Source organism: Trachemys scripta, chromosome 1, assembly GCF_013100865.1.
Source record: "Trachemys scripta elegans isolate TJP31775 chromosome 1, CAS_Tse_1.0, whole genome shotgun sequence".
NCBI classification, from domain to species: Eukaryota; Metazoa; Chordata; order Testudines; family Emydidae; genus Trachemys; species Trachemys scripta.
Window position 1 is genome coordinate 229165641 of NC_048298.1, and position 24094 is coordinate 229189734.

General features: G+C 39.4%; 1 protein-coding gene across 2 annotated transcripts in view; it reads right to left on the reverse strand.

Annotated features, from left to right (window-relative positions):
- Positions 1-24094, reverse strand: part of VWA3B (von Willebrand factor A domain containing 3B) — a 127003-nt gene that overhangs the window by 3390 nt on the left and 99519 nt on the right. For both annotated transcript variants that reach the window (XM_034757928.1, XM_034757927.1), the window contains exons 24-27: positions 7647-7767; positions 3029-3153; positions 1704-1841; positions 1065-1162 (exon numbers count right to left, since the gene is read on the reverse strand). In XM_034757928.1, the coding sequence (XP_034613819.1) occupies positions 1065-1162; positions 1704-1841; positions 3029-3153; positions 7647-7767 (482 nt within the window). The remainder of the gene's footprint in view (positions 1-1064; positions 1163-1703; positions 1842-3028; positions 3154-7646; positions 7768-24094) is intronic.

A 24094-nucleotide genomic window follows, 5' to 3' on the forward strand; every position in this document is an offset into this window, starting at 1 on the left:
AGAGAGGAGATAAAGATGGAATCTTTGGGTTCTAGAACCCTATATAATATGAGGGATAGCTGAGTGAGTCTCTTCCCATCTCTGGGTGTTTCCAACTCCGCCCTAAATAACTTCTTCAAAGGAGGAATGAAGGGGATGGCAAATTCTGTTCTGGTTTTGGGTGGGAAGTATTAACGCTTTGATTTATCTGGTTTCTCCTCTTTCTCTGGCTGGATTTTGATGGGGGTAACCACTTTCCCCCAAACATATCTGAAGCCATAGGAAAGAAGGAATCTCTCCTGCTTCATTGATCAAGTTTATTATATTCCATAGGGCTTTCATGTTCCCTCTTCTTTGGAGAGGGGAGAGTAGGAGCCACTTCCTCGACGCTTAAAGCCCAGAACAAGATTTCTATCAAACAACACACAGCCTGCTAATGAACTCTGAAATCTATCACTTCTCAGGGATACTTCAAATGGGTTCATGGCTCAGGCTATGTAAAGGCCAAACAGAAACCCAAATTTACGTGGAAACCAATATAAGTTCACATCCTATTCTAATCAGCAAACATCAGCCGAGGTCTACATAAGTTCACCCTCTCCAAGCCATTCCCCAGACTCAAGCCCAATAAGACACTGAGTACTCTAAATACATTTCATAATTGGAAGCACAAGTTCATATCACAAAACACATCTTAAAATAAAAACCAGCCCACCACTAACACTATCTCCAACTTCCAGCGTTTTCTCACTTCAAACTTCCTGTTATTAAGAATCAAACTAGCACCTCCCACCAGTCCTTCCCAAACTGATACAGTTCAGCTCCTCCCTGCCAGGGAACAAAAGCATGAAGTAGACAATTAACAACCTTCACATCCAAACACTTAGTGGATCAGACACACATGGTGATGTGTCCAGGACCACCCGACCTGAATGAACCCTGTTCTAGTTTTAAAAGCTACTTATTATTGTATTAGATATGGTAAAACTAAAGCAAAAGTGAATACAAAATATGCTTCTCTTCCCCCCTATATTTTAGAATGCACATAACCAAAAGTTTACATATTTCAGTTCAAACATACTCACAGCAGGCAATCCACCATATGGGCCATTCTTATATAACGGCAGGAACAGGCATACTTTGTTTGGCTGATTTTAATAAGCCCACTTCGTATACAGTGTCTCTGCAATAACACAATCAAATTCATTCCGTTTAGACCAGTGACTTCTAAACCTCAGAAACAGCGTTAAGAATTAAGGAACGCATAAAAAAAAACAGGGACTTGGTGCAACCGTAAGAAACATCTGAAAAACCAAGATGACAATTTCCTAATGATAAGTACAATTTCTTTATAATACACAATGAGGAAAAAAGAGATAAAATTACCATAATAATCTCCAACAAACAAAGGTAACAAAACACACTAAAAATAGTTTTATTTTATCCCATGAAAAACAATCCTTATTCTTCACATTTGCAGTCTGGAGCCTGTGAAAGCCAATAAATAGATTATGGAGAGTAGAGTAATGTTTGTCTACACTCCTTAGCAGTTTGTCCATTATGTTGGCCCATTACTTGACTCTGAAATTTGATTTGATTTTGGTCAGCTGGAAGGGTGAATGGAACAATGTGCTCTTTAGCCAGGCCAGTTATTTCTGCCTCATCAAAAACAGAATTATAATAATGCCATGGCAAACATCGTATCCTTTCACAGGTCTACTTACTTTCTTATTGTTGTACTTCAAAACTGTGTAGAGTTTATCATCTGCTTCAACTCTTTTTGGTGTTGCTATAACAACAGCAGGCATATAATAATCATTTCCTGTTTGTGTCCCAGTTCTGGCGAATACATAGTCTCCAACCTGTGTACCAGAAAAGAATTAGGTTGCAAGAGCTACATAGCATACCAGTTTTAAACGACGGTTTGACTGTACAAAACAACATGCTAATCCATTCTAATGGCTTAAAATGGAATACTAGAGGAAAATACAAAGGTACCAATCATGCCATGTGCTGACTACTCTCAACTCCCACTGAATCAGCACCTCACATGATCATGCCTTAAATCAGGATCCTATGGAAACGTCCTACAAAATTTCAGAGGGATCAAGCTAACAGGCTACTAAAGAAATTATTCCAACCCTTTATCCCTTAGAATTTAATAGAGAATTATATTTTTGTTTATGTTTTTAAACACCACATGGAATTCTATAATAGGAAAATATTTTAATTGAATTATATAAGATGATTTTTTAAAACCCTATAGAAAGATTATAACTTTCTATTAAACCTGACAGGACACTTCCAGAATTGGACTCTCCACACAGAATACAGAAACATACTATTAATATCAGCAGGAGTTCCTTACATTATATAGGGAAAGAATCAAGTCCCTGGTTTTAATTGTAACCAAGGCAGGGTAGACAATTGCTTTTTGTACCCATCATCCCTGTCTCTGCTAAAATAAGCCCCATTTGGAAGAAGAATTGTGATAATAGATGATTAACTAGCTAACTGAAATACAGAAATGGAATATGATTTTTTTTTCATTATTGTTCTTTGGGGTTAGTAAAAGTTTTTTGTTGTTGTTGGATTAAGCACATACAATGAAAAATAAATGGCTAGAGCCTGCTGTAAGTTATAGTGTGAGTAAAAGGCTTTGTTAGGTTCCTATGCTGTGAGTGTAAATTAATTATATGTATTGTTGGGAAACAGTAAGACGACTTGTGCTGAGTGACCTGCCCAAAAATACTATTTTAGAGGGAAATCATATATATTTCTGATATACAAGTATGTGTGATTTTAAAGAGCAAAGCTTCTAAACTCTTATCACATATCATGTAATAACAAGTGACAAACAGAAGAAATACTGGAAATAGCATAGAACCAAAGGAAATTTCACTATGAATGGAGAATCTTCTTTAACATTTACAAATTTATCCAAAATACAGAAATGATCAAACTATTACGTATCATTGTGCTCATATGTGAACTGCAGTATAAAATTAATGATGCACATATGCTGCCTTAAAAAGTAATAGTTTTTCACCTGCAGTGATGGGCAAGGCATAGCACCCCCGACAGGTATAATGAACTTTATTGGTACAATCTGTGTCTCTCCATGGCTGAAGTCAACAAGTGCCTGGGAGGAACTGATACTCTTTATCACAGTTCCTAAGAGAAAACCATGAAAAATATGATATTAAAATTATATATAGCATGTTTACCAATGTATAAGAAGGCTAAAAATCCTGTAGCCTGTAACATGTCCCCACATTTCCTGCAGTAGAATCTACAATATTTGCACTGGCACTGACAATGTACATTGTACTGTACAAGTCACATACAAAAAGAAAGTCACTGCCCCAAAAGAATTTATAATATAAAGCCCGAGTTCTGCAAAATAATTATGCAAAAAAGAAAAAGAAAATAGGAAACCCACCTGGAGATCATGTAAGAAACCCAAAGCAACTATCAAAACCTGCTGATAGCCATTCAACACAAAAAGAAAAAGTGGAACCAGCTACAACAACTCCACAACCCACTGAACTTCAACTCCAGGATAAACCATGACACCAGGACCCACCACATGGACACTAAATGACACCCCAACATCATCAATATATCCAGAGTACCTCTTACCGGCGCTGAATTATTTGTACTCTCCAAGGAACTGAACTTCTGCCCCACCATAGAACCTGATACAATACTACCATACGGAGAACTTGAAGAATTCTTTCACTGACTCCTCCTCAAAAAATTCTTTTACAATAAGGACACCACCACCCACAACCACCACCTCCCCACCAACAGTCATAAGAAAAAAGAATCATCAGACTAGAAACCCCACAATGGACGAAACAACACATTTAATCATTACATTGATTGCTTTTGGAAAAAAAACTGACTGTGAAATCCACTACAATCGCTCAACCACCAAGATGACAAACTATACAGTCCCTGAAATCCAAACACCAGATAGAGATCAAGCCAGCAGACAGAGTGGTGTCACTGTAGTTTTCAATTGTGATGACTACATCAACAAAACCAGTCAATAACTCTCCATCACCACTTACTATAAAGAACTCAAAGAAGACCCCACACCACAATTCGCCTAGGAATTAAGGATATCATTAAATCCTTGCCCAAATAACCCCAAAAGAAACTCTACAACCTCATCCTCCACAACCCCTCTTCCCGCCACTCCAGGACCTTCTACATGCTTCCCAAAACATACAAACAAGTGAACCCAGGCAGACCCATCATATCAGGCCATAGCACTCTTATTGAAGAAATATTAGGACCCATAGAAACCATCTTCAATGACTCACCCACAAAGTGCCAGCTTCCTCCAGGACACAACAACTTCCTCCAGAAACTTTAAAACATTAACCACCTCCCTCAGAACACCATGCTTGCCACCATAGATGTCACCTCCCTATACACCAACATCCTTCAGAACAATGGCACTGATGCCTGCCTCAAATATTTACAAGATAATGGACAACACTCAGATATCCATCCCAAATACATTGCTACACTCATCTATTTCATCCTCCTCATCCATAGCAATTTTACATTTGACAACAAACACTTTGTCCAAACCATGGGAACAGCCATGGGTATTAGGATGGCTCCCCAATATTCCAACATCTTCACGGGACACCTTGAGGAAGAATTTCTGGACAAATGCACCATGAAACCAATGATATACCTGATACACATCTATGATATTTTCATCTTCTGGACAAACGACTTAAACTTCCTTATAGATTTCCATCACAACTTCAACAACCACCACCCATCCATCAAACTCTCTCTAGAACACAACCGTACCAGCATCAACTGCATGGATACCATGATCAGCTTCAACAATAGAACCCTACAGACTACTATATACAAGAAACCCATGGATCGCCACACCTACCTTCACAGATCCAGTAACCACCCCAAACACACCAAAAGATCTGTTATCTACACTCAGGTCCTCAAATATCACAGAATATGCACTGAGGAAAATGTCTGGGATACACACTTAAAACCACCTTCACCAAACAAGGACACTCCACCAGCTTCAAAACAGAAAAAAAAACAAAAAACAACTCGTTGACACTTACCACCCCACACTGGAATCCATACAGGATATCATGAAACAGTTACAACCCATACTCAATGGGGACCACATCCTTAAAGAAATCTTTCACAAAACCCCTCTTCTGGACTTCAAACAAGCCCCCAATCTCATGAAACTCATCATCAGAAGAAAGCTCCCCACAGACTGGTGTTTGGAGGACAGGGGTCAGAGGCAGAAATAGAGAAGACGACATACACTGGGTGACCCACAGAAGGGAACAGCTTAGAAGATGCATTAAAAAAAACACGACAACAACATTATTACTATTTTAAAACAATGCAAGTACAGAATAACTACTAAGAAAAGAAAGATTCTAAAATTAATAGAAGCTTTTACTTTGGACCCTGATTCAGCAAAGTACTTAACTATAAAACTAACATCATCACTGATGATTTCAATGGGACTACTCACATGCTTAAAGTTAGGTACATGCTTAAATACCTTGCTGAATTGGAGCCTTGATGAATGTGCAAATAGTTCATTCCCATTAGAAATAAAGTTTGCCTTTTTTGTGGGGCTTGTTCAGAGATACTAAAATTATTATTAATTTTACTGAAAAGGTAAATATAATTATATTCAGGGAAACAGCATTGCCCAGTTATTAGAATAGGTGACTGGAAGTTAGAACTAAGTTCTGCTCATAAAGGTGCTGACTTCCCATGTGACCTTGACAGATCACTTAGGAAATAAACACAGAAAGGCTCATTTATAAAATGGTGATTATAATCCCCACTTTGAGATCCTAAAAATATTATAAATTATCTGCATGTGGGTAAAATGATGCAACGGTATTCTTACTGTGTATAGTGTCTGTCATTTGGGGTCTGGCACATGATGCAAGAGATCCTCATGCATTTTGTTATTTCATTTAATGAAAAAGTCAAATATTCAAAAGAGTGTGCAATGAGCAGCTAGGGCAGGCAATTACCCGAATTGTGTGCACAATAGCTATGTGGTTCAAGCAATGGCAGGATTTTCTAAGGACACTTTTGCAAACACATCCATTGTACTCGTCCCTGAAAATCTGGTCCAATATGTGAAAAGTAGCATACCAAATTCTAAAGAGATTCAGTACACTGTTATTACTGTACCATTATTACTATTCCAACTGCAATATCTATCTTAGGTTTTGAATTATAGCATTCTGAGAAAAAATAGTAAATGAATATCTCAGTAAATTTATACTGTACAGTCTTATTCATGTTAGGATAGGAAAAAATTCTCCCTTTTAGACCACTTACCTTTCACTCATTTGATCTTTTACCGAATTAGCATTTGGGTATAGGATAGAGAAACTTTCAACTATATAACCAGAAAAAGAATACACTGCAGCATCAGACCATTCTCAACACTAACAGCTACAAGGCTAGATAAATAGCAAAATGGTTTTCTGATCCAACTGTAAAATTAAAGAATTCAGCCTGTGATTGTTAAATTGAAAACTGTTATCAGGCAATCAAAAAAGTACAGAAAAAATAAGCCAAGCTAACAAAAGCAATGAACTTATCTCCATATTTTATCTGTACATGAAACAGTACTAACAATAAATATCCGTAATTTGTTAAAATATCCTTAATTTGTTTTAATTGTAACTGATTCAGTGTTCATGAATGTGAGGAACTAACAGCACTGGCTGATGAGCCAGATGTAGTGTAAAGAGGCACAGAGCAAGCTTCCCCACAAGGTTTTGCCAATGCACTTCGATCCTCAACACCCCAGCTTTTCAATTCTTGCACCTCTCCTGAGAACAGACTTCCAATGATGTCAAATTACCTATGAGATGTTCTCTGATGTCAGAAACTGTCCTAGAATAGTATCAGAGGGGTGGCTGTGTTAGTCTGAATCTGTAAAAAGCAACAGAGGGTCCTGTGGCACCTTTAAGACTAACAGAAGTATTGAGAGCATAAGCTTTCATGGGTAAGAACCTCACTTCTTGCATCTGAAGAAGTGAGGTTCTTACCCACGAAAGCTTATGCTCCCAATACTTCTGTTAGTCTTAAAGCTGCCACAGGACTCTCTGTTGCTTTGTCCTAGAATACTTTGTCAATCATACAAAAAAGGTATGGGATTAGTTAGATTTTTTCCCCCAATACCATATCATGGGATACAAATTCATTCTACAAATATTCTGACTTAACACTCAACAACCCAACAGAAACCTCTAGTGAATATTCTGCTTATAGCAGATGGCTCAGCCTTTGCTAAATCCTAAATGGAAATAAGCCAGCCTAGAAAGAAAAAGGAATAGATTGACACTGTCTTCCATTTCAAAATGTACACCATTTTATTCCAAAACATTTCCCACCACTTTCTTCTTAAAAAAAAATAGACCTATCAGTAGGGTGTCTGCAGAGCTTTCTGTACCTTTCTAGAAGCATTACGATGAGAAAAGATTAAAAATCCAACAATATATACAGTAAACCAAATTAAAACTGAACCAGGTGAAAAAGATTAGATAAATGTTGCTCTTTTTTCAGCAATCTTTCTAAAGATTTAAAAAAAACCATTTGAAATACACACAAAAACAATTTACCTGGAAAATAAAATCCTGTGATGTCAGATCTTGCAATCACCTTTTGGCCTTTGAGAGTCTCAAACACTTTTCCTTTCTGTCTTTTCTTAGACTGTGCCTTTACATTCTCTTCTGTAAGTTTCTGTAATTGGGAAGATAAAAAGATATTGCTCATAATGATAATCCAATCAGCATAGGTCTATCTTTTTGAATGAATTAAGCATTCATGTAATTTCATGCTATGGATTAGATGTATTAATATTGTTGCTAATCAACAATAAACTGGATGATTGTAAGTACTGGGAGTCTTCAGAGAATATGGTGAACTATATGATAGAAAGAGCTGGCAACAATAACTATCATTAAGCCTAACTAGTACTTTGTATGGAAAGAGCCTGTTTTCAGCTGCTCACAAACTGCTAATCTTTAATTATTCATCTGAAATTTCCCATGCTGTATGTCTGTCTCTATATGAAGTATTTTGGAAAATTTCAATAAAAAACAGTTCATTTATTTCCAAGAACAAGTTAGGGGGAAATGACGGTTACTCCCCTGTAACCAAGGTTCTTTGAGATGGACTTTTTACCCAGGGTTTTTAAAACCCCAAACAGTGGTAATTGAACTGTTTTATTTTAGGTGGTGTTAGGAAAAAATTAATGGGAACTCAGCAATTTTTGTTTGATAAATAATTAATACAAGTAAGCATGCTTTTATTTAAAACTATAATTTATTAGATATTAAGCATGTAGAGGTTTAAAATATTTTAGATATAGTTACTTACAGTTTGAGATGGTTTTGAGGTAATTGCTAGCGGGATTTTTAGGGGCTTTGGTTTGTTTAGCTAATGGGGTGTTTAGATGTTAGGTTTGTTTTTTTAAGAAAAGATTTTAAGGACTGCTTTGAAATATTTATTTTTATTTAATTTTTATAGTTAATTTTAATAAAATATATAATTTATAGTGATTTTAGTGGGTAAATATAATAATTTTATTGGGTTATTAATTTTTTAAATTTTAATAAATTATTTTAAAATATTTTCAGTATTTTTAGTTATCATATGTTAGGGATATTTAAAATTAAGGTTCGTTAATTTTTTATATTTTTTATTTTAATTAATAAACTGCAAATATGCAGGTATTTGACCTTGTTTTACAAAGGTTTAAGATTATTTCTATGTGATGTTTGTTTTTTATCTAGCAATGGCTGCACATACAAAATGGCTGACTGCAGTACTGTCAAGTGCTGGGGTACACACAGAAATGTCAAATTCCGGGGCAACTCTCCCCTCCTTGCAGATTGTATATTTTTAATATTAAGACCTGCACACACACATACACAACGAATTCAGTGGATTACTTGCCAGCCATCCCAAGGCTGTGCTCTGGGTTAACGGACCAATTTTCCTGCCACTCTAGTCAGGTCGGGGTGAAGGGCCTAACCTCTACTCATTCTTCTCCTCCTTGGTTACCCTCTTGGGGATCAATCTTTCTTACCATGAGGGCTATGGGTGCCTGCAGCTCTTCCAGTGTTTCGAGCAAGGGACCATACGCGGACTGCCCAGAAGAGTCCAAGGGAAAAGGAAGCTCACAGTACCATCCTCATAATGAGGATACAAGTAGAGATTCACCTCTGACTCACCCCTCCTTCTTAGGGGATGACTCCCACAAAGCACAACCACTATTCCTTTCTGTTCTCTCAACATGGTTCTGAGAGCACAACTTTGTCTCTTACATTCCCCATGATCTGTCTGGGTCTTATCCTGAGAATCCTTTAGTAAGACTAACAGCAGATTCACACTCAATTTTTTGTTGTTTTAATCCAGACACTTTCTGCTCCAGCCTGTTACCCTCTCACTCACTGTCGCATTCCTGCTTCTGCGGTGCCACTATTTGAGCTGCCCTCAGGCTGGATATTTCTGTGTCTTTCTAAATTTTATTTGTTTTAACTTCTTTATTTCTGCCTTTAATTGCTTTATCACTACCATCTGCTTACAGAACCGCAAGAACGCTCCAGGACTGGTAGAGCTCCCAGGCTTCCAAAAAAACATTATCATGCTCCTGCATGAAATCTGCCAAGCTGTTATCCAAATCCATTTCCAGCTTTTGTTTCTTGCCAGATGTTCCCTGTCCTTCTGACATCCTTTTACTTAACCAGGCTTTTCAGCTTGAGCCCTAAATCAACAACGGAATGTGACCATAAATCAACTCATAGGTTGTGACCCTGTTCCACTGCCTCCCTTACCTAATGCAAAACAAAACAAACAACTTGTATTAATCATTCCCTTCCTCTCTATCACTCCTGGCAACTGGCTCACCAAATCTGTTATTTGAGGTTTTCAGAACCCAAAACAGCGGTAACTTAACTGTTTTACTTTAGGCGGTGTTAGGAATAAATTATTGGGAACACAGCAATTTCAGTCTGATAAATGATTAATACAAGTAAGCGTGCTCTTATTTAAAACTACAATTTATTAAATATTAAGCACAAACAAACATAAGCAATAGGTTTAGGACATTTTAGATATAGTTATCCACAGTTTGAGACGATTTTGAGTAATTACCAGCAGGACTTCCAGGGACCCTTTTTTCATCCAGCTGATAGGGAGTTTAAATGTCAGCTCTTTTCCCAAAGAAAGGTTCCCTTGGACTGCTTCGAGGTATTTACTCTTACCTAATTTTTTATAGCTTACTTTAACAAAATACATAACCTAACATAACTCCTAGTGGGTTAACATAATAACCTTTACTGGGTTACTATATTTTTTAATTTTAAAAATGCATTATTTTAAAACATTTTTAGAATTTTTAGACATAAAAATATGTTAGGGACACTTAAAACGAAGGTTGCTATTTACCTTTTTTAAAATAACTTTTTTTTTTTTAATTTTGATTAATAAACTGCAAAGCTATTTGACCTTGTTTTACAAAGGCCTAAGATTACTCCTAGCTATGTGATGTTTGGTTTTCAGCTAGCAATGGCTGAGCATACAAAATGGCTGTCTGCAGTACAGTCAAGTTCTGGGATACACGCAGGAATGTCAAATTCCAGGGCAACAGACTCTGCATATTCACACTCCCCTCACAGAACAATGAATGTTCCAAGGCAAGGGTATAAAAGGGTCATGGAGCTCCAGCTGCCTTAGTTCTTTCTCCTGTAACTCCAAACTTTTTGATAAATAGCACTCTGAAGTGAGGCAGGCGGGGAGTGTGAATATACAGGGTACATCTCGAAGAAGCTCTGTTACAGGCGAGTAACCTTCATTTTTTCTTTGAGTGTCCTCTGCGTATTCCCACCCATGGGATAGATTGATAAGCAGTATCCCGAGCAGGATGATGAGACACAAAGACCTAATTAAATAAGGATTGCAGAACTGCTTTACCAAATTTTGCATCAGATCTAGATTCTAAATTTAAGGAATAGTGTTTAGTAAACACATAGATAGAAGTCCAGGTTCCCACTCTACATATTTCTATTAAAGGAATATGCCTAGAAAAAGCCATAGACACTGCCCTAGCAGAATGTGTCCTAATTCCTTGAAAAAGGACACCTTTTTGATTCAAAAGTGACTTTAATACACAATCTAACCCATCTAGAGAGCATTTGTATAGAAAAAGCTTTTCCCTTTAGTTTTTCTGTCATAAGCAATGAACAATTTATGAGATTGTCTAAATTATTTGGTCCTGTCTAGATAAAAGGCTAAAGCCCTTCTAACAACTAGAGTATGTACTATAGTCCCTCCATCATGAATATGAGGTTTAGGAAAGAAAACCAGCAAAAGTATAGACTGATTTACATGAACAACTGAAACCATTATAGGCAAAAATGTATGGTGCATACAAAAAACTACCATGTCTTTATGAAAAATTGTGAATGCTGGGTCAGCCATCAATGCACATACTTCACTTGCACATCTTGCAGATGTAATGGCTATCAAAAACACAGTCTTAATAGACAAATAAAATAAATCACAGCTACTCAAAGCTCAAAGGGAGATCTCATCAACTGCAAGAGTACTGTATTCAAATCCCAAGATGGGATAGGGTGTTTTACTGAAGGGTATAAGTTATTAAGGCCTTCAAAAAACCTTTTAACTATGTTATTAGTAAAAACTGATTTTCCCTCCACAGGTACATGATATGCAGATATGGATGAGAGATGGACCTTTACTGAAGACAGCAAGAGATCTGCTTTTTTTTAGTACAACAGCTATTATAAAATATAACTAATTGGTACTGTACATGGAACTATAGAAATCCACAATCAAAACCTTTTTCTTTTGTGACTGTCACATTGTCTTGTGAATTCCTTTCTAGAATGCAGCAATACATTCTGCATCTCCAATGAGCAGAGTTTCTTTAACTTCCCAGAGTCCTATATCCAATGTTGTTAGGTGGAGAGATTGAAGATCTGGTTGATAAATCATGTCATGGTGCTGTGACAAGTCCAGGGCCAGAAATAGAGATTCCATTAGATCTCTTGACAGGTGAACTAAATCCAAATACCACAGCTGCATTAGCCACACTGGCACTATTAAAATTACCTTGGCCTTGTCCTGTCTTATTTTATGACTTTTTGAATGAACAAAATCAGAGGAAATGCATACATCAGGCCCTGACCCCAATGAATTAGAAAGGCATCTGATATTGATTCCCTGTCACTGCCTGATCTCAACCAAAAATTGACACTTTTTGTTGTTGCTGGATGCAGAAAGATCTATTACTGTACTGGATTCCCCCATGAACTGAAGAGGTATGTGATTATGTCCTTCAAGGACCATTCATGCATCTGACATTTTGACCTGCTCAGATGGTCTGCAAGGGTGGATCACTATTGGATGAAAACACTAGAATCTATACTCCCATTTCAAGGCTCTTTGCCTGCATGCATAACTATAGAGAACAAGCCCCCTCCCTCCCTTGTTTGTTCAGATAATAATGCTGTCATATTGTCTGTTACTACCTGAGCTACCTTGTGTTATATCTGAGGTAAAAATACCTTTTAGGCCAACCTTTTCTTTTGGTGACAATGAGCTCTGATAAATAGCTTATTGTTTAAATGGCCCCACCAACCCAATGTACATGCATCTGCAGTAAGTATCAGTGATAGAAAAGGAGAACTGGAGTGTATACCCATCATTACATTTTGAGCATTTGCCACAACATTAGTGTTGAAAACACTTGTTATGAAATTATTCTTCAGTGCACGCTTCCTAAACCTGGTCTGTAATTTATTGCCAATCAGTGCTGGAGGTCTGTCATCTGAAGACGTGCATATGGTGTCAATTATGTGGTTGAAGCCAATAGACTTATCAGCTATAGAAAAACTGGTATTGGTTGTTGTGGGGATTGATAAAGGAGATTATGGACAGCTTTATCTTTATAAACTTTTCTTCTGGAAAAAAAGCCTTTGCCATAGCCAAATCTAGTATTGCCCCAATAAAGCAGATCTTCTGAATTGGGATCAAAACTGACATCTCCTGATTTATTTGTAGTCCTACATTGGCAAAAAATATATTTGTTTTACATGCAAGATGACGTCCTTCCTGGATAACACTTTTATTAAACAATCATCCAAGTCTGGTTATACAAACAGCCCTTGCTTTCACAGACACACTGCTATTACCAATAGACATTTTGTAAAAACCCTGGGTATTGTAGACAACCCAAAAGGGAGGACCTTGTACTAAATGGCCCTTCATCAGCACAAAATGCAGGTATCTCCAATGACAAGGTCTTTTTGAGAAATGGCAATATGCATCCTTTAAATCCAGAGCTGCAAACCAATCCTGAGAGGAAAGAGAAGCCATTACAGATGCTAGAGACAACATGTGGAAACACATTTTTTTTACATGGGTGTTTAATTTTCTTAAATCCAATACAGGGAGAAGATACCCTTCTTTTTTTTTTAATTATAAAATAATGGTAGTAAAAACCTTTCCCTCTCTGATCGAGAGGGACCAGTTCTGCCACTCCCAAAACTTATTTACAATTGAACTTTTGCTCGTAACAACTGGAGGTGAGCTCAATCCCTGGCAGGGATAAAGGAGACGGTTTGTTTGGGGGTAGAGATTTGAACTGGATTGTGGTAGCCATGAGCAATTACTTTCAAAACCCATCTGGCCTATGTTATCAACTCCTATTCATGATAAATGGAACAAACAATCCCCAAACAGTGGAAAACCAATGTCCAGTTGGCCCGGCCTGAAACTCCCAACCCCTATTTCAAATCTGAGACCTCCCAGATGACAAAGCTGTAGAACTCTTCCCCCTGGTTTATAAGACTATTTTCTCTGTTGATGATACTGAGAATTATGTTACTGAAGTTGAAGGCAATAATTCCTCCTCCTATACTGAGAAGACATCAATGTAGTAGGAAACTGCCTTTGGTACTTAAACATGGCAGCTGTAGATGATCTCCTATTCATGTTTTTTAAACCTAGCTGTAGATCTCAAAGTTTTCATATTCTCTAAAGTTTCATCTCTATGTACACTAAATGAACCTTCCCCTTCAAAGTGAAAACCCTTGATCCTCACTTTTGCCTCATGAGGTGAAACTACTAATCTGAGCCATGCATGCCTCCTTAAAGTGATGGCTGACACTATTGTCCAAGCTGAAGCTGAGTCAAATGTTCCTCTCAATTGGTGTTTGGCAACATTCTGCCTTTCCATGACTAGAGCATTCACTAATCTCTTATGCTCTTCTGGTAGTGTATTCAAAAATGATAACCTCTTTCCCCAAAGATGGCACTGGTACCTTGCCATGACTGCCTCATAGTTCGAAATAAACATGGCAGAAGTGGTGGAAGAAAACATTTTCCTCCCAATGGCATCCAGTCTCTTTCTTTCTTTCTCAGATGGAGTAGATGCACCTTTGACTGCTGTAAAGCTAATTCTATCACTAAAGAATTTGGAGATGGATGGGTGTGGAATGTCACCATACATTCCTGAGGAAACTGGTACAATTTATCAGCCATTGTTGATAAAGGCTGAGAAGATGAAGGATTATTCCAGACTGATTTTGCTGGTTGGCACAGTCCCTCCAATAATGTATCTAGTTGCTGCTCCCAAAATACAAAAATTGGTTGAGATGATTCCTCAATTGAAACTGAAGGAATGTCCAGTGTTCTTGCCACGCGATCTACTAACTCATGAAAAGCCACCTCTTCTTCTGAAAGTGACAAAGCTGACTTATCTCCTACATTTTCATCCATTTTTAAGGAAGGCGATGGAAGGGGAAAGAGATCTCATGGAATGAGTTTGAACTCTAGAGGAAGGTTGGAGATTGTGAGTGCGATAACAATAGGTAATGCAGTCCGATATCCATGTACAGCGTCTTTGTTTAGAGATTGAAGATTCTTTTGATCTCTCTGCAATAGAAAGGAATAATCTAGGAGACTTTCTGAAAGGCTTAGTTCTATCCAAATAGAAGACTAATGCTCTCCTGACATCAAGTGTATGCAATATTGCCTCTCTCGTCCCAGTGTGGCTTGGGAAAGAAGTGCGGGAGGGGGATAAGTTGGTTTATGTGGAAAGCAAACGATATTTTCAGGAGGAATTTGGGGTGTGGTCACAATGTAACCTTGTCTCTGAAAAAAACTGTAAAGGAGGGATGCTCCATTACAGCCCCTATTTCTCTAATCCTCCAAGCCAAAGTCATGGCTACGAAGAGCACCGTTTTCATAGACAGATGTATAAGTGAGCATTTAGCCATGGGTTCAAAAGGTAGCCTTGTAAGAGACTTGAGGATAAGCCTGAGGTCCCACGCTGATGTAGGATGTCTGATTTGTGGGGAAAGGTTACCCATATTCTTGTGAAATCTTTTCATTGTAGGATGTGTGAATATGGAGTAGCCTTCTATCTTATGATGGAAGGTGGTAAGGTTGCAAGATGCACTTATACTGAACTTAGAGAAAAATCCTGACTTTTTTTTAGATCTAGAATGTAGTCTAGGACAAACAGGAGGGGAGAGGGTATGGGGGTAACATGTTTTGAGGCACACCAGAGTTGGAACCTTTTCCACTTTTGGATATGTGTGTGATGAATGGTTATTTTTCTGCTATGTAATAGCACCTCTTTTACATCCTCTGAAAAGGACATCTCTGTGCTTTGGAATCATTGAGCAGCCATATGTTGAGCCAGAGAACCTGCAAATTGGGGTGATGGATCTGACCAGCATTCTGAGAAAGGAGGTGAGGAAGGGGCTGAAGAGTGATTGGCAGGCACATCACTAACTCAGGTATGGAGATGTGGCCATGTGGGAACTATGAGAATAAGCCTTGCGTTTTCTTTTATCTTGAGCAGGATCTTTGGTATTAGAGGAATTGGATGAAAGGCGTAAAGAAGATCTGTGTTCTATTGACAGAGTAAGATGTCTCTGAGAGAATGATGACCCGGTCTGGCTCTGGAGTAGAACTGGGAGCATTTCTTGTATTTGACTGTGCTAAACAAGTCTATCTTTGGGATTCCCTGATGCAGAAATATGTTGTGGCGAATAGCAGGGTCTATTTCCGATTCGTGCTCCACAGAAAAATTCCTGCTGAGAGTATCCGTTGTAGTGTTCTGTATGCTCGGAAGATAGGATGCTGAGATGTTGATGAAGTGTTGAATGCACCAACTCCTTAGTTTCACTGGCTTGGTACAAAGGGAAGGTGACATCTCTCCTCCCTGGTGGTTTTTGTAAAACACACAGGCTAAGTTATCTGTTATAGTCTGTTATCTGTTCACCTTTGATCAGTGATAGGAAATGCAAGCAGGTGTTCCTGGCCATTCTGAGCTCTAGCAGCTTCATATGCAGTGTAGATTCAAAGGGGGACCATTTGCCTTGAGCCATATGCTTGTCTAGATGAGCTCCACAGCCCAATAGAGATGAGTCTGTTGTCCATATCAACTTCGGAGTTGGTTGAGTGAAGGGAACCCCTGAGCAAACATTCTGTGGATCGTTCCACCATTCAAAAGAGTTTTTGACAGTCAAGAGCATCAAAAGCAGTTTGCTCAGTCAGTGTTTGGTGAATATACTGTTTTGAGCCATGCTTGAAGGCAATGCATGTGGAATCTTGCGTCACTTGTTACAAACGAGTGTGAAAGTGAAATGAATTATATTAAAGAAATAGAATGAATTAAAGAATGCTGTATGTACCTTTAAGTAGAAATGAGAAATGCTGCAAGCCAGGGGGCAGGAAAGCAGACATTAATTGCTTAATGAATTGCCCCACTTAAGGGCAATTGGTGAAGCATTAGCCTTAGATCGATAAGAGTTAATAAGAAAGCAGGATATGCATATTGTGCCCTATGCAAATTTTACAATTTTGCTCTCTCTGTCCCTTTGTTTAGTTCGCACCCTTTTATCTGTATAAATAAGACTGTTTGAATCTTGCATGGGGGCTCACATTATCTGAATGTATTAGCAGAGCACTGTGCTAATAAAACAGAGTGGTCTGACAAACTATGAGTCCTGAGTCTAACTTTGACACGAGCTTACCACCACGTACCCCAGTAGCTGAAGACAATTTCTGGCCAACGTCTGGGGGCTCTCCTGGAAGGTGGATATTAAGTTGGTTAAGGTGTTGAATCTGTGTAATGGGAGGAAAGCTTTGGCCTTTACTGCATCTCATTACACTCCTATGAATTCTAGAAGTTGTACGGGAGTCAGAGTTGACTTTTGAACGTTTAGTTGTAATTCCAGCTGCATGAATAGATCGATAGTTTTTGCGTGACTGTCAAGATGTCATCAAAGGATTGTGCCTTGAGCAGATAGTCATCTAGATACAGCAATATCATAATTCCTAGTTTGCGAAGATGTGCTGCTACCACAGAAAGGACCTTCAAGAACACTCTGGGTACAGATGATAGGCCAAATGGAAGCACCTTATATTGAAAACAGTCTTGAGTCAGGGTGAATCTTACAGACCTCCTGTGGGATGGGTGGATTGTGATATGAAAATAAGCATCTTCTAGGTTGGAGTGCCAAGAACCAGTCTCCCTGGTCCAGAGATGGGATTATTGCTGCCAAAGTAACCATTTTGAATCACTGTGTCTTTGAGTGATCTCAGATCCAGAATGGGTCTCCAGCCATCATTCTTTTTCAGTATCAGGAAGTATTTGGAATAGAAACCCTTCTCTCTGCATTGAGTGGGAACTCGTTCTATAATACCCAGGTTTAGGAGACAGTTTGTTTCCTGATGTAACAGGTGCTTGCGAGAAGGGTCCCTAAAGAGGGACAGGGACGGAGGGTGGATAGAAGGGAGGGAGACAAAGTGGATTGAATATCCTTTGGAGATGATCTCCAGTACCCACTTTTCCGTTGTTATACATTTCCAGTTTTTCCGAAAAAGAATAAGGCAGTTGCTGAAAGGATGTAAATGGTCCAATTTTTGCAGCAAGTGATGGCGGCAGTGGTAGCTCAGGGCCTCGACCAATGCATCAAAACTGGTGCCTTGATGTGAATGGTTCTGAAGTTGAGATTTGAGAGGCTGTTGGTCTTCATTTTTGTATTCGTTGTCTTTTCCATTGCAATCTGTAGTGTCTCTGGGGTGGAGGGAACTGAGCAGGCTGGGATCTTTGTGATATCTGAGATTTATTGTATTTTCTTTTCTATGTAGGTGTATAAATCCCAGAGAATGCAACATGGGTCCCAAGTCTTCTAGTGTGTGGAGGGATTAGTCTGTTTTTTCCAAAAACAATTTAGATACTGCGAATGGAAGGTCCTCCACAGTAGCTTGAACTTCTCTCTGGAGGCCAGAAAGGTGAAGCCACAAAGCTCTCCACATTACTACAAAGGAGCAGACAGCTGTGTCAGCAGCATCTAACATGGTTTGCAATGATGTCCTTGCAAGAAACTGACCCTCAGTGATGATAGCCTGGTACTGCTCTCTCTGACCATTTGGGAGATGTTCAATAAAGGCACTGAGATTAGAGTAATTGATGTGATTGTATTTCACCAAAAGGACCTGATAATTAGCAATCCTAAATTGTAGGATTGCTGACAAGTATGATTTCCTGCCAAGTAAGTCCAGTAATTTCTGGTCCTTGTAGTAGGGTGTTGATTAAGTATAGCGCTGTCTGCCACATTCATTTGTAGGATCTATAACAAGCGAATTTGGGGATGGGTGAGAAAATAAAAAGTCCATGTCCTTAGACTTCATTTGCTGGGTCTAGCTGGGCCTTTTTGATAGGGAGCTGATGACAAAGTATGCAAGATGTCAAGCAGTTTGTGTTGCAACTCCTTCACTTCTTCGAGAGGAATCTGTAACGAGTCCGCTACTGTCATAGTAAGGCCCTGGAATTGTTTGAAGTCATCTGCCATGATTGATGGTGGAGGCATAAAGACTTCTTCAGGAGAGGATGAGGAGATGTTTCATGTTGGAGTAATCTCCTTGTCCAGCCTTGCTTCCTGTTCTCAAAAGTCTCCTCTTGAGGATCAGGAGGTCTAAAGAGGAAAGCTGAGGGAGATGGTTTTCCTCTAGCCCTATGCGTAATGCTTAAGATCCTGGATAACTGATGTCTGTAAGCTGCCCATGGATCCCATACAGCCATTGAGGTGACACAAAGAGTATGGGTGGAGGCACCCAAGGATGTGCATACCAACTGGGTGAGCCTTGTCTCTCATGGCAGTAATGTGGCTCTGAGACTGTTTCCAGGTGAGTCGTTCCTTGATATTGTACCAGGAAACCTTTCATTTACAATGAGTATATGTCATTCTTGTTGTCCTTTTCCTTGTCACTCAATAAAGGTGGAGCAGTCAAGGATGCTGAAAGTGATTGTTTCAGTACTGGAGGGAATTCAAGGGACCGAGATGTAGTCACTACCACAGTTGTGTTGATAACGAGTAATGGGGATTCTGGTATCTCTGAGACCAATAGGTCTTTGGAGAAACAGAATTCTTGTGGTACTGTGGTAGCAATTAGTATCTTTAAGGTCAGCTGATTGGGGGCCATTGATGTAGAGGGAGTCAACGGAACCTGCAGTCTTCTGCGGTCCAATGAGTGGCCAGAAGATAATGTCCTGGACTTTTGTGAGGTTGAAAAGCTTGGTACTGAGGCCCTCACCGTCTCCAGTGGTGCTGTTTTAATGGAACTAGAATGCTCCCTACCGCTCCTTTCTCCTGACAGTACCGATGTCCATGAGCCTGTACCTCTCAGGTCTTTACGCTTACTAGTGGTACCAATACCTTTTGCAACTGAGGAGCCTATACCCACATGGATACCCAGCCGCAGGTCAGTTAGTACCGATGTGGTCGACCTTGTTGGGGATCTTTTTTTCCTGGGCAATCTTTAATCTGGGGACTTGTAGCCCACCTTTTTGAACTTTTCTGAGAGAAATCACCAGATTTCCTCTTTAAAGCCACTGGAGAGTGCTGCACCGAGGACACTGATGCGATTGGTCTCATCAGGGACTGTTGCACCAGGGGGGTCACGGGACAGAGGCTGGCCTAAGTGAACTTTCCATCATGAAGAGTCTGAGCTTCAGTTCATGTTTTTTTTTTTTCTTGCCCTTGATTTTAATTTCAGGCAGAAAGTGCACTTTTGTGGTATGTGGGACTCTCCGAGGCCGTGAATGCAGCATGAATGGCCATCATGACTGGAATAGTGTCTCTACAGGAGAGACATTATTTAAACCCTGGGAGCTGGTCATACCCTTTTCGGGTTTTACTTCCTGGGCTCCCTGTCATACTCTGCTACTATGACAAGCTGCAGGCAGGCTCCCAGTCCTACACTTCCTCCAGCATTCACACAGGTATGGACACACCCAGCTGCAGTCACATGCAGGCTCTCTGACCATCCACTGCATAAACCAACAATAGAGAGGTTACAGCCAAAATAACCACCAGCTTCTCAGCCTAGGACCCCCCCCACTGGAATATAAACTCAAAATTTTACAGTCTTTCGCTGCACAGGGAACTGTACAGCGTAAACTCAGAGAGTTTGCCCCTCCCTCAATGTGAAGAGGAAATGCAACAGTCCCCTGAGCTAAGATTCCCAAGCACTTCACTCCAAACTTACTGGTTTAGATTAAAACATAAAATAAATTTATTAACTACAAAAGATAGATTTTAAGTGATAAGTGATAGCAAACAAATCAAAGCAGATAACCTAGCAAATAAACAAAAATGCAAACTAAGCTTAACATACTAGATTGCTAATTCATATCCAATCTGTTTCTCAGAGATGGTACAAGCAGGCTTGCAGATTCTTAAGGTACAAGCTGCACTTGCTTTACAGCTTGGAATCTCCAGGTTTTTCATATATAGGCTAGAAATCCCTTTAGCCTGGGTCCAGCACTTCCCCCAGTTCAGTCTTTTGTTCCTTAGGTGTTTCCAGGAGTCCCCTTGTGTGGGGAGTGAAGAACAGATTATGTCACTCCCTGCCTTATATAGCTTTAGCATATGGTGGGAACCCTTTCTCCCAAACTCAGTTTGTGGAAAATCACTGACATTCCAAGATAGAGTCCAGAGTCATGTGGCCTGGTCACATGACCTTGTGGAGTCATAGCAGCCATTACTTACAGGCTATCTGGAGCATTCTCAGGAAGGTTCACCAGGTGATGGATAAGCTTCTCCTAAGACCTATTGTTTTCCCTAATGGCTCATTAGCCTGAATAGGCCCTTCCCCACCAGCTATCTGGACTGAAAGCATCTTGCCTAGTGGGCATCACCCAGGTGTAACTACATTTGAAATGCAGATACATAGTCAATATTAATTACTTCAGATACAAAAATGGTACATGCATACAAATAGGATAATCGTATTCAGCAAATCATAACTTGTCCAATGACATCTTACATGACCTGTTGTGCATAAAAGGCCCCATAATTATGCCATAATCATATCATAATAAAATCACTATGAAGAATATGGGGTGCAGTGTCACAAGGGAGATAACTGTCTTCAAAAACAAATAAAGAAAAGGAAGGGTTTAAGAAAAAGAAAAGGAGGGTATTAGCCTAATGAAAACTCAATGAGCTACACTATTAACTGGAAATAAAGTTCAGAAATAAAATTGTCACTTGGACTCTGCTAAGGTTCCATCTCAGGCTAACGGTGGTTAAGAAGGAACTGAGGGCAGTTTGCCCGCGCAGTACTAGATAGCCTAGAGGAAGAGCACAAGACAGGGAAAACACAAGTGCAGGCTGAACGGACACTGCTACCTAAAATCTCCAATCTGAGGTGCAGGGACATGGATACACTTACAGTGGAGCACCCACAGAGGTACTACACGAAGAAGTAGTTCTTTTCTGGGGATCTAGAAGGTATCTTTGGAGGTAAAGGAAGAGGATAATCCCCAAATTCCTCTATATGTCCTTTCCCTTCTGGAGACAAACACATTTAAGACTGTTGTAGTATGGTGTCTCCTTGCTCCAATAACAAAACTGACCCCATTCCCAGTGGAGCTGAGGTCTGATCCAATCTACGAACCTGTGCCTGAACAATTATTCACTGCAATACTGTATTATCAGTCACCAGTGTCGCAGTATGCCCTTGTTTCACCAGCTCCTTAAGTCTCTTTTTTGCAACTGGCTCATCCAGATCTGAGGGCAAAAGACACGAAGAAGGAGGATTCCTCACCTTTCCATGCAGCTGCTTTTCAGTACCTAGTTCCTTAAATTAGGTTTGTATAACGGATTCCTTCACTCATAGCTTGTCTCTCTTAAGAAAGACATACTCGAGGGCTTTCTACTGAGGTCTATCTGGGCCGATAAATCATTATGAAGAACACTGGCTCTTGATAGAGAGGCTAATACTGCAGAGGTTTCCCTGTTTTTCTGGGTCTTGTTACCAGGCCACTAAGAGGCCAATGAAGATTACTTATCTTTTTGACCCATAGAACCATCCAGGGCCAACGATGGTCTATGGATCATCTTAGGAGGCTGTTCCTTGCCAGTTGCAGATGCTTTGCCACCAACACTTCTTTCAACAGGATAGATTGTAATCTATTCTTTCTTTTTTCTTTGATCTCAAGATGAACATAGAACAAATTTAGCACTTGGAGGGTGAGTGTCTCCCTAAGCATGACAGGCACCGAGCATTTGTGTCAGATGCCAGGAACATCGCTGGACAAGATATCTTTCGAAACCAGGTTTCTTTTTTGGTTCCATCAGAACTGAACAATACTATTACTACCTATATTACTAAACTATTTATAACTACAGATACTTAGAATTAAGATTTTAAACTATCTAACTAATGACAGCTCTGAGAGGATTCCTGACCTCCACACAAAATGTTCAGCTGATCACAATTAGAAGGAATTAGAAGGCAGCTGGAGTACCACACCTCTTTTATACCCTAGCTTTGGATGTTCAGAGTTTTCTGAGGGGACGAGTAAGGAAGGAATGGGAGCGCTCTAATGGCTACAGCTAGTTAAATCTCTACCATTCGGATGCACCAGTCCGGAGGCATCCCATGAGTGGGAATATGAAGAGGACACTTGAAGAAGAATATGTTGTTTTTAGGGCTGGTAAAAAATTTCATTACAACAATTTTCATGAAAAAAATCTGCTTTCCATATAAAGTTTTGACTTTTCATCGAAAATTAACACAAAAACCTTGAAAATTTTGACTTACAATTTTAATCAAACCAAAATATCAATTCAGAAGTGTCTAAATTTAAATACCATCAAAACAATTAAATCAAAACAAAATGTTTCAATGTTCTTGAATCATTTCAACTCAGTTCAAGATTAAACCTCTTTTTCCTGAACATGTCTCATGGGAGTTGTAGTTCTGCTACCTTATAAGCCTTCGTTCTTCTCTATTGACTGGACTCCCTGGTTGGACTACATCTTCCATGATGGACTATAGATGTGTTACTCCCATGAGGTACTGCAGCAGGGCAAGTGGACCGATTTTAATGGTGAACTGACCCAAAATTAAATACTGGCTCAACAAACTGAAATATTTTAATTTAGGATGACCTGACCCAAAGCAAAATATTTTATTTCAAATTTTGAGATAGAAACTTTCAGTTTTTGACCACAAGTTTTTAGTGTTCAGGTTTTTGAAGAAAGGTTAAAATTATCTGTGAGGGAAATAAAATAATCCAACCAGCTCTAGCAATTTTTCCAATGTTAAAAAATTCTTACAGCTGTTTAGTTGAGAAAATGTAGCACCTCAATGCTTAGGCACAGGGACTTGATATTTCACAGGAAAAGTTGTCCTGAGATCAGAAGATATCTTTTGCTGGCCCCGTGAAAATCCAATCAAAACTTGCCAAATTATAAGCCTTGGAAAACTGCTGTTTACACATGCTCGATAGAAGTTTGTTATAGGTTGGTAGTAAGAGTGTCTAAATATTCCATCTGTACTGAGCATGCTCCACCCCCACAGAGCTCACTGAGCAGGGCCGGCTCTGGCTTTTTTGCCGCCCCAGGCAAAAAAGCCTCCGGCCGTTCCCCCCCCCACAGCGCGGCAGGTGAGGATGGCCGGAGCCCCGGGGGGGAGGGCAGCGAGCCCCGGCAGGGGCTCCGCTCTCCCC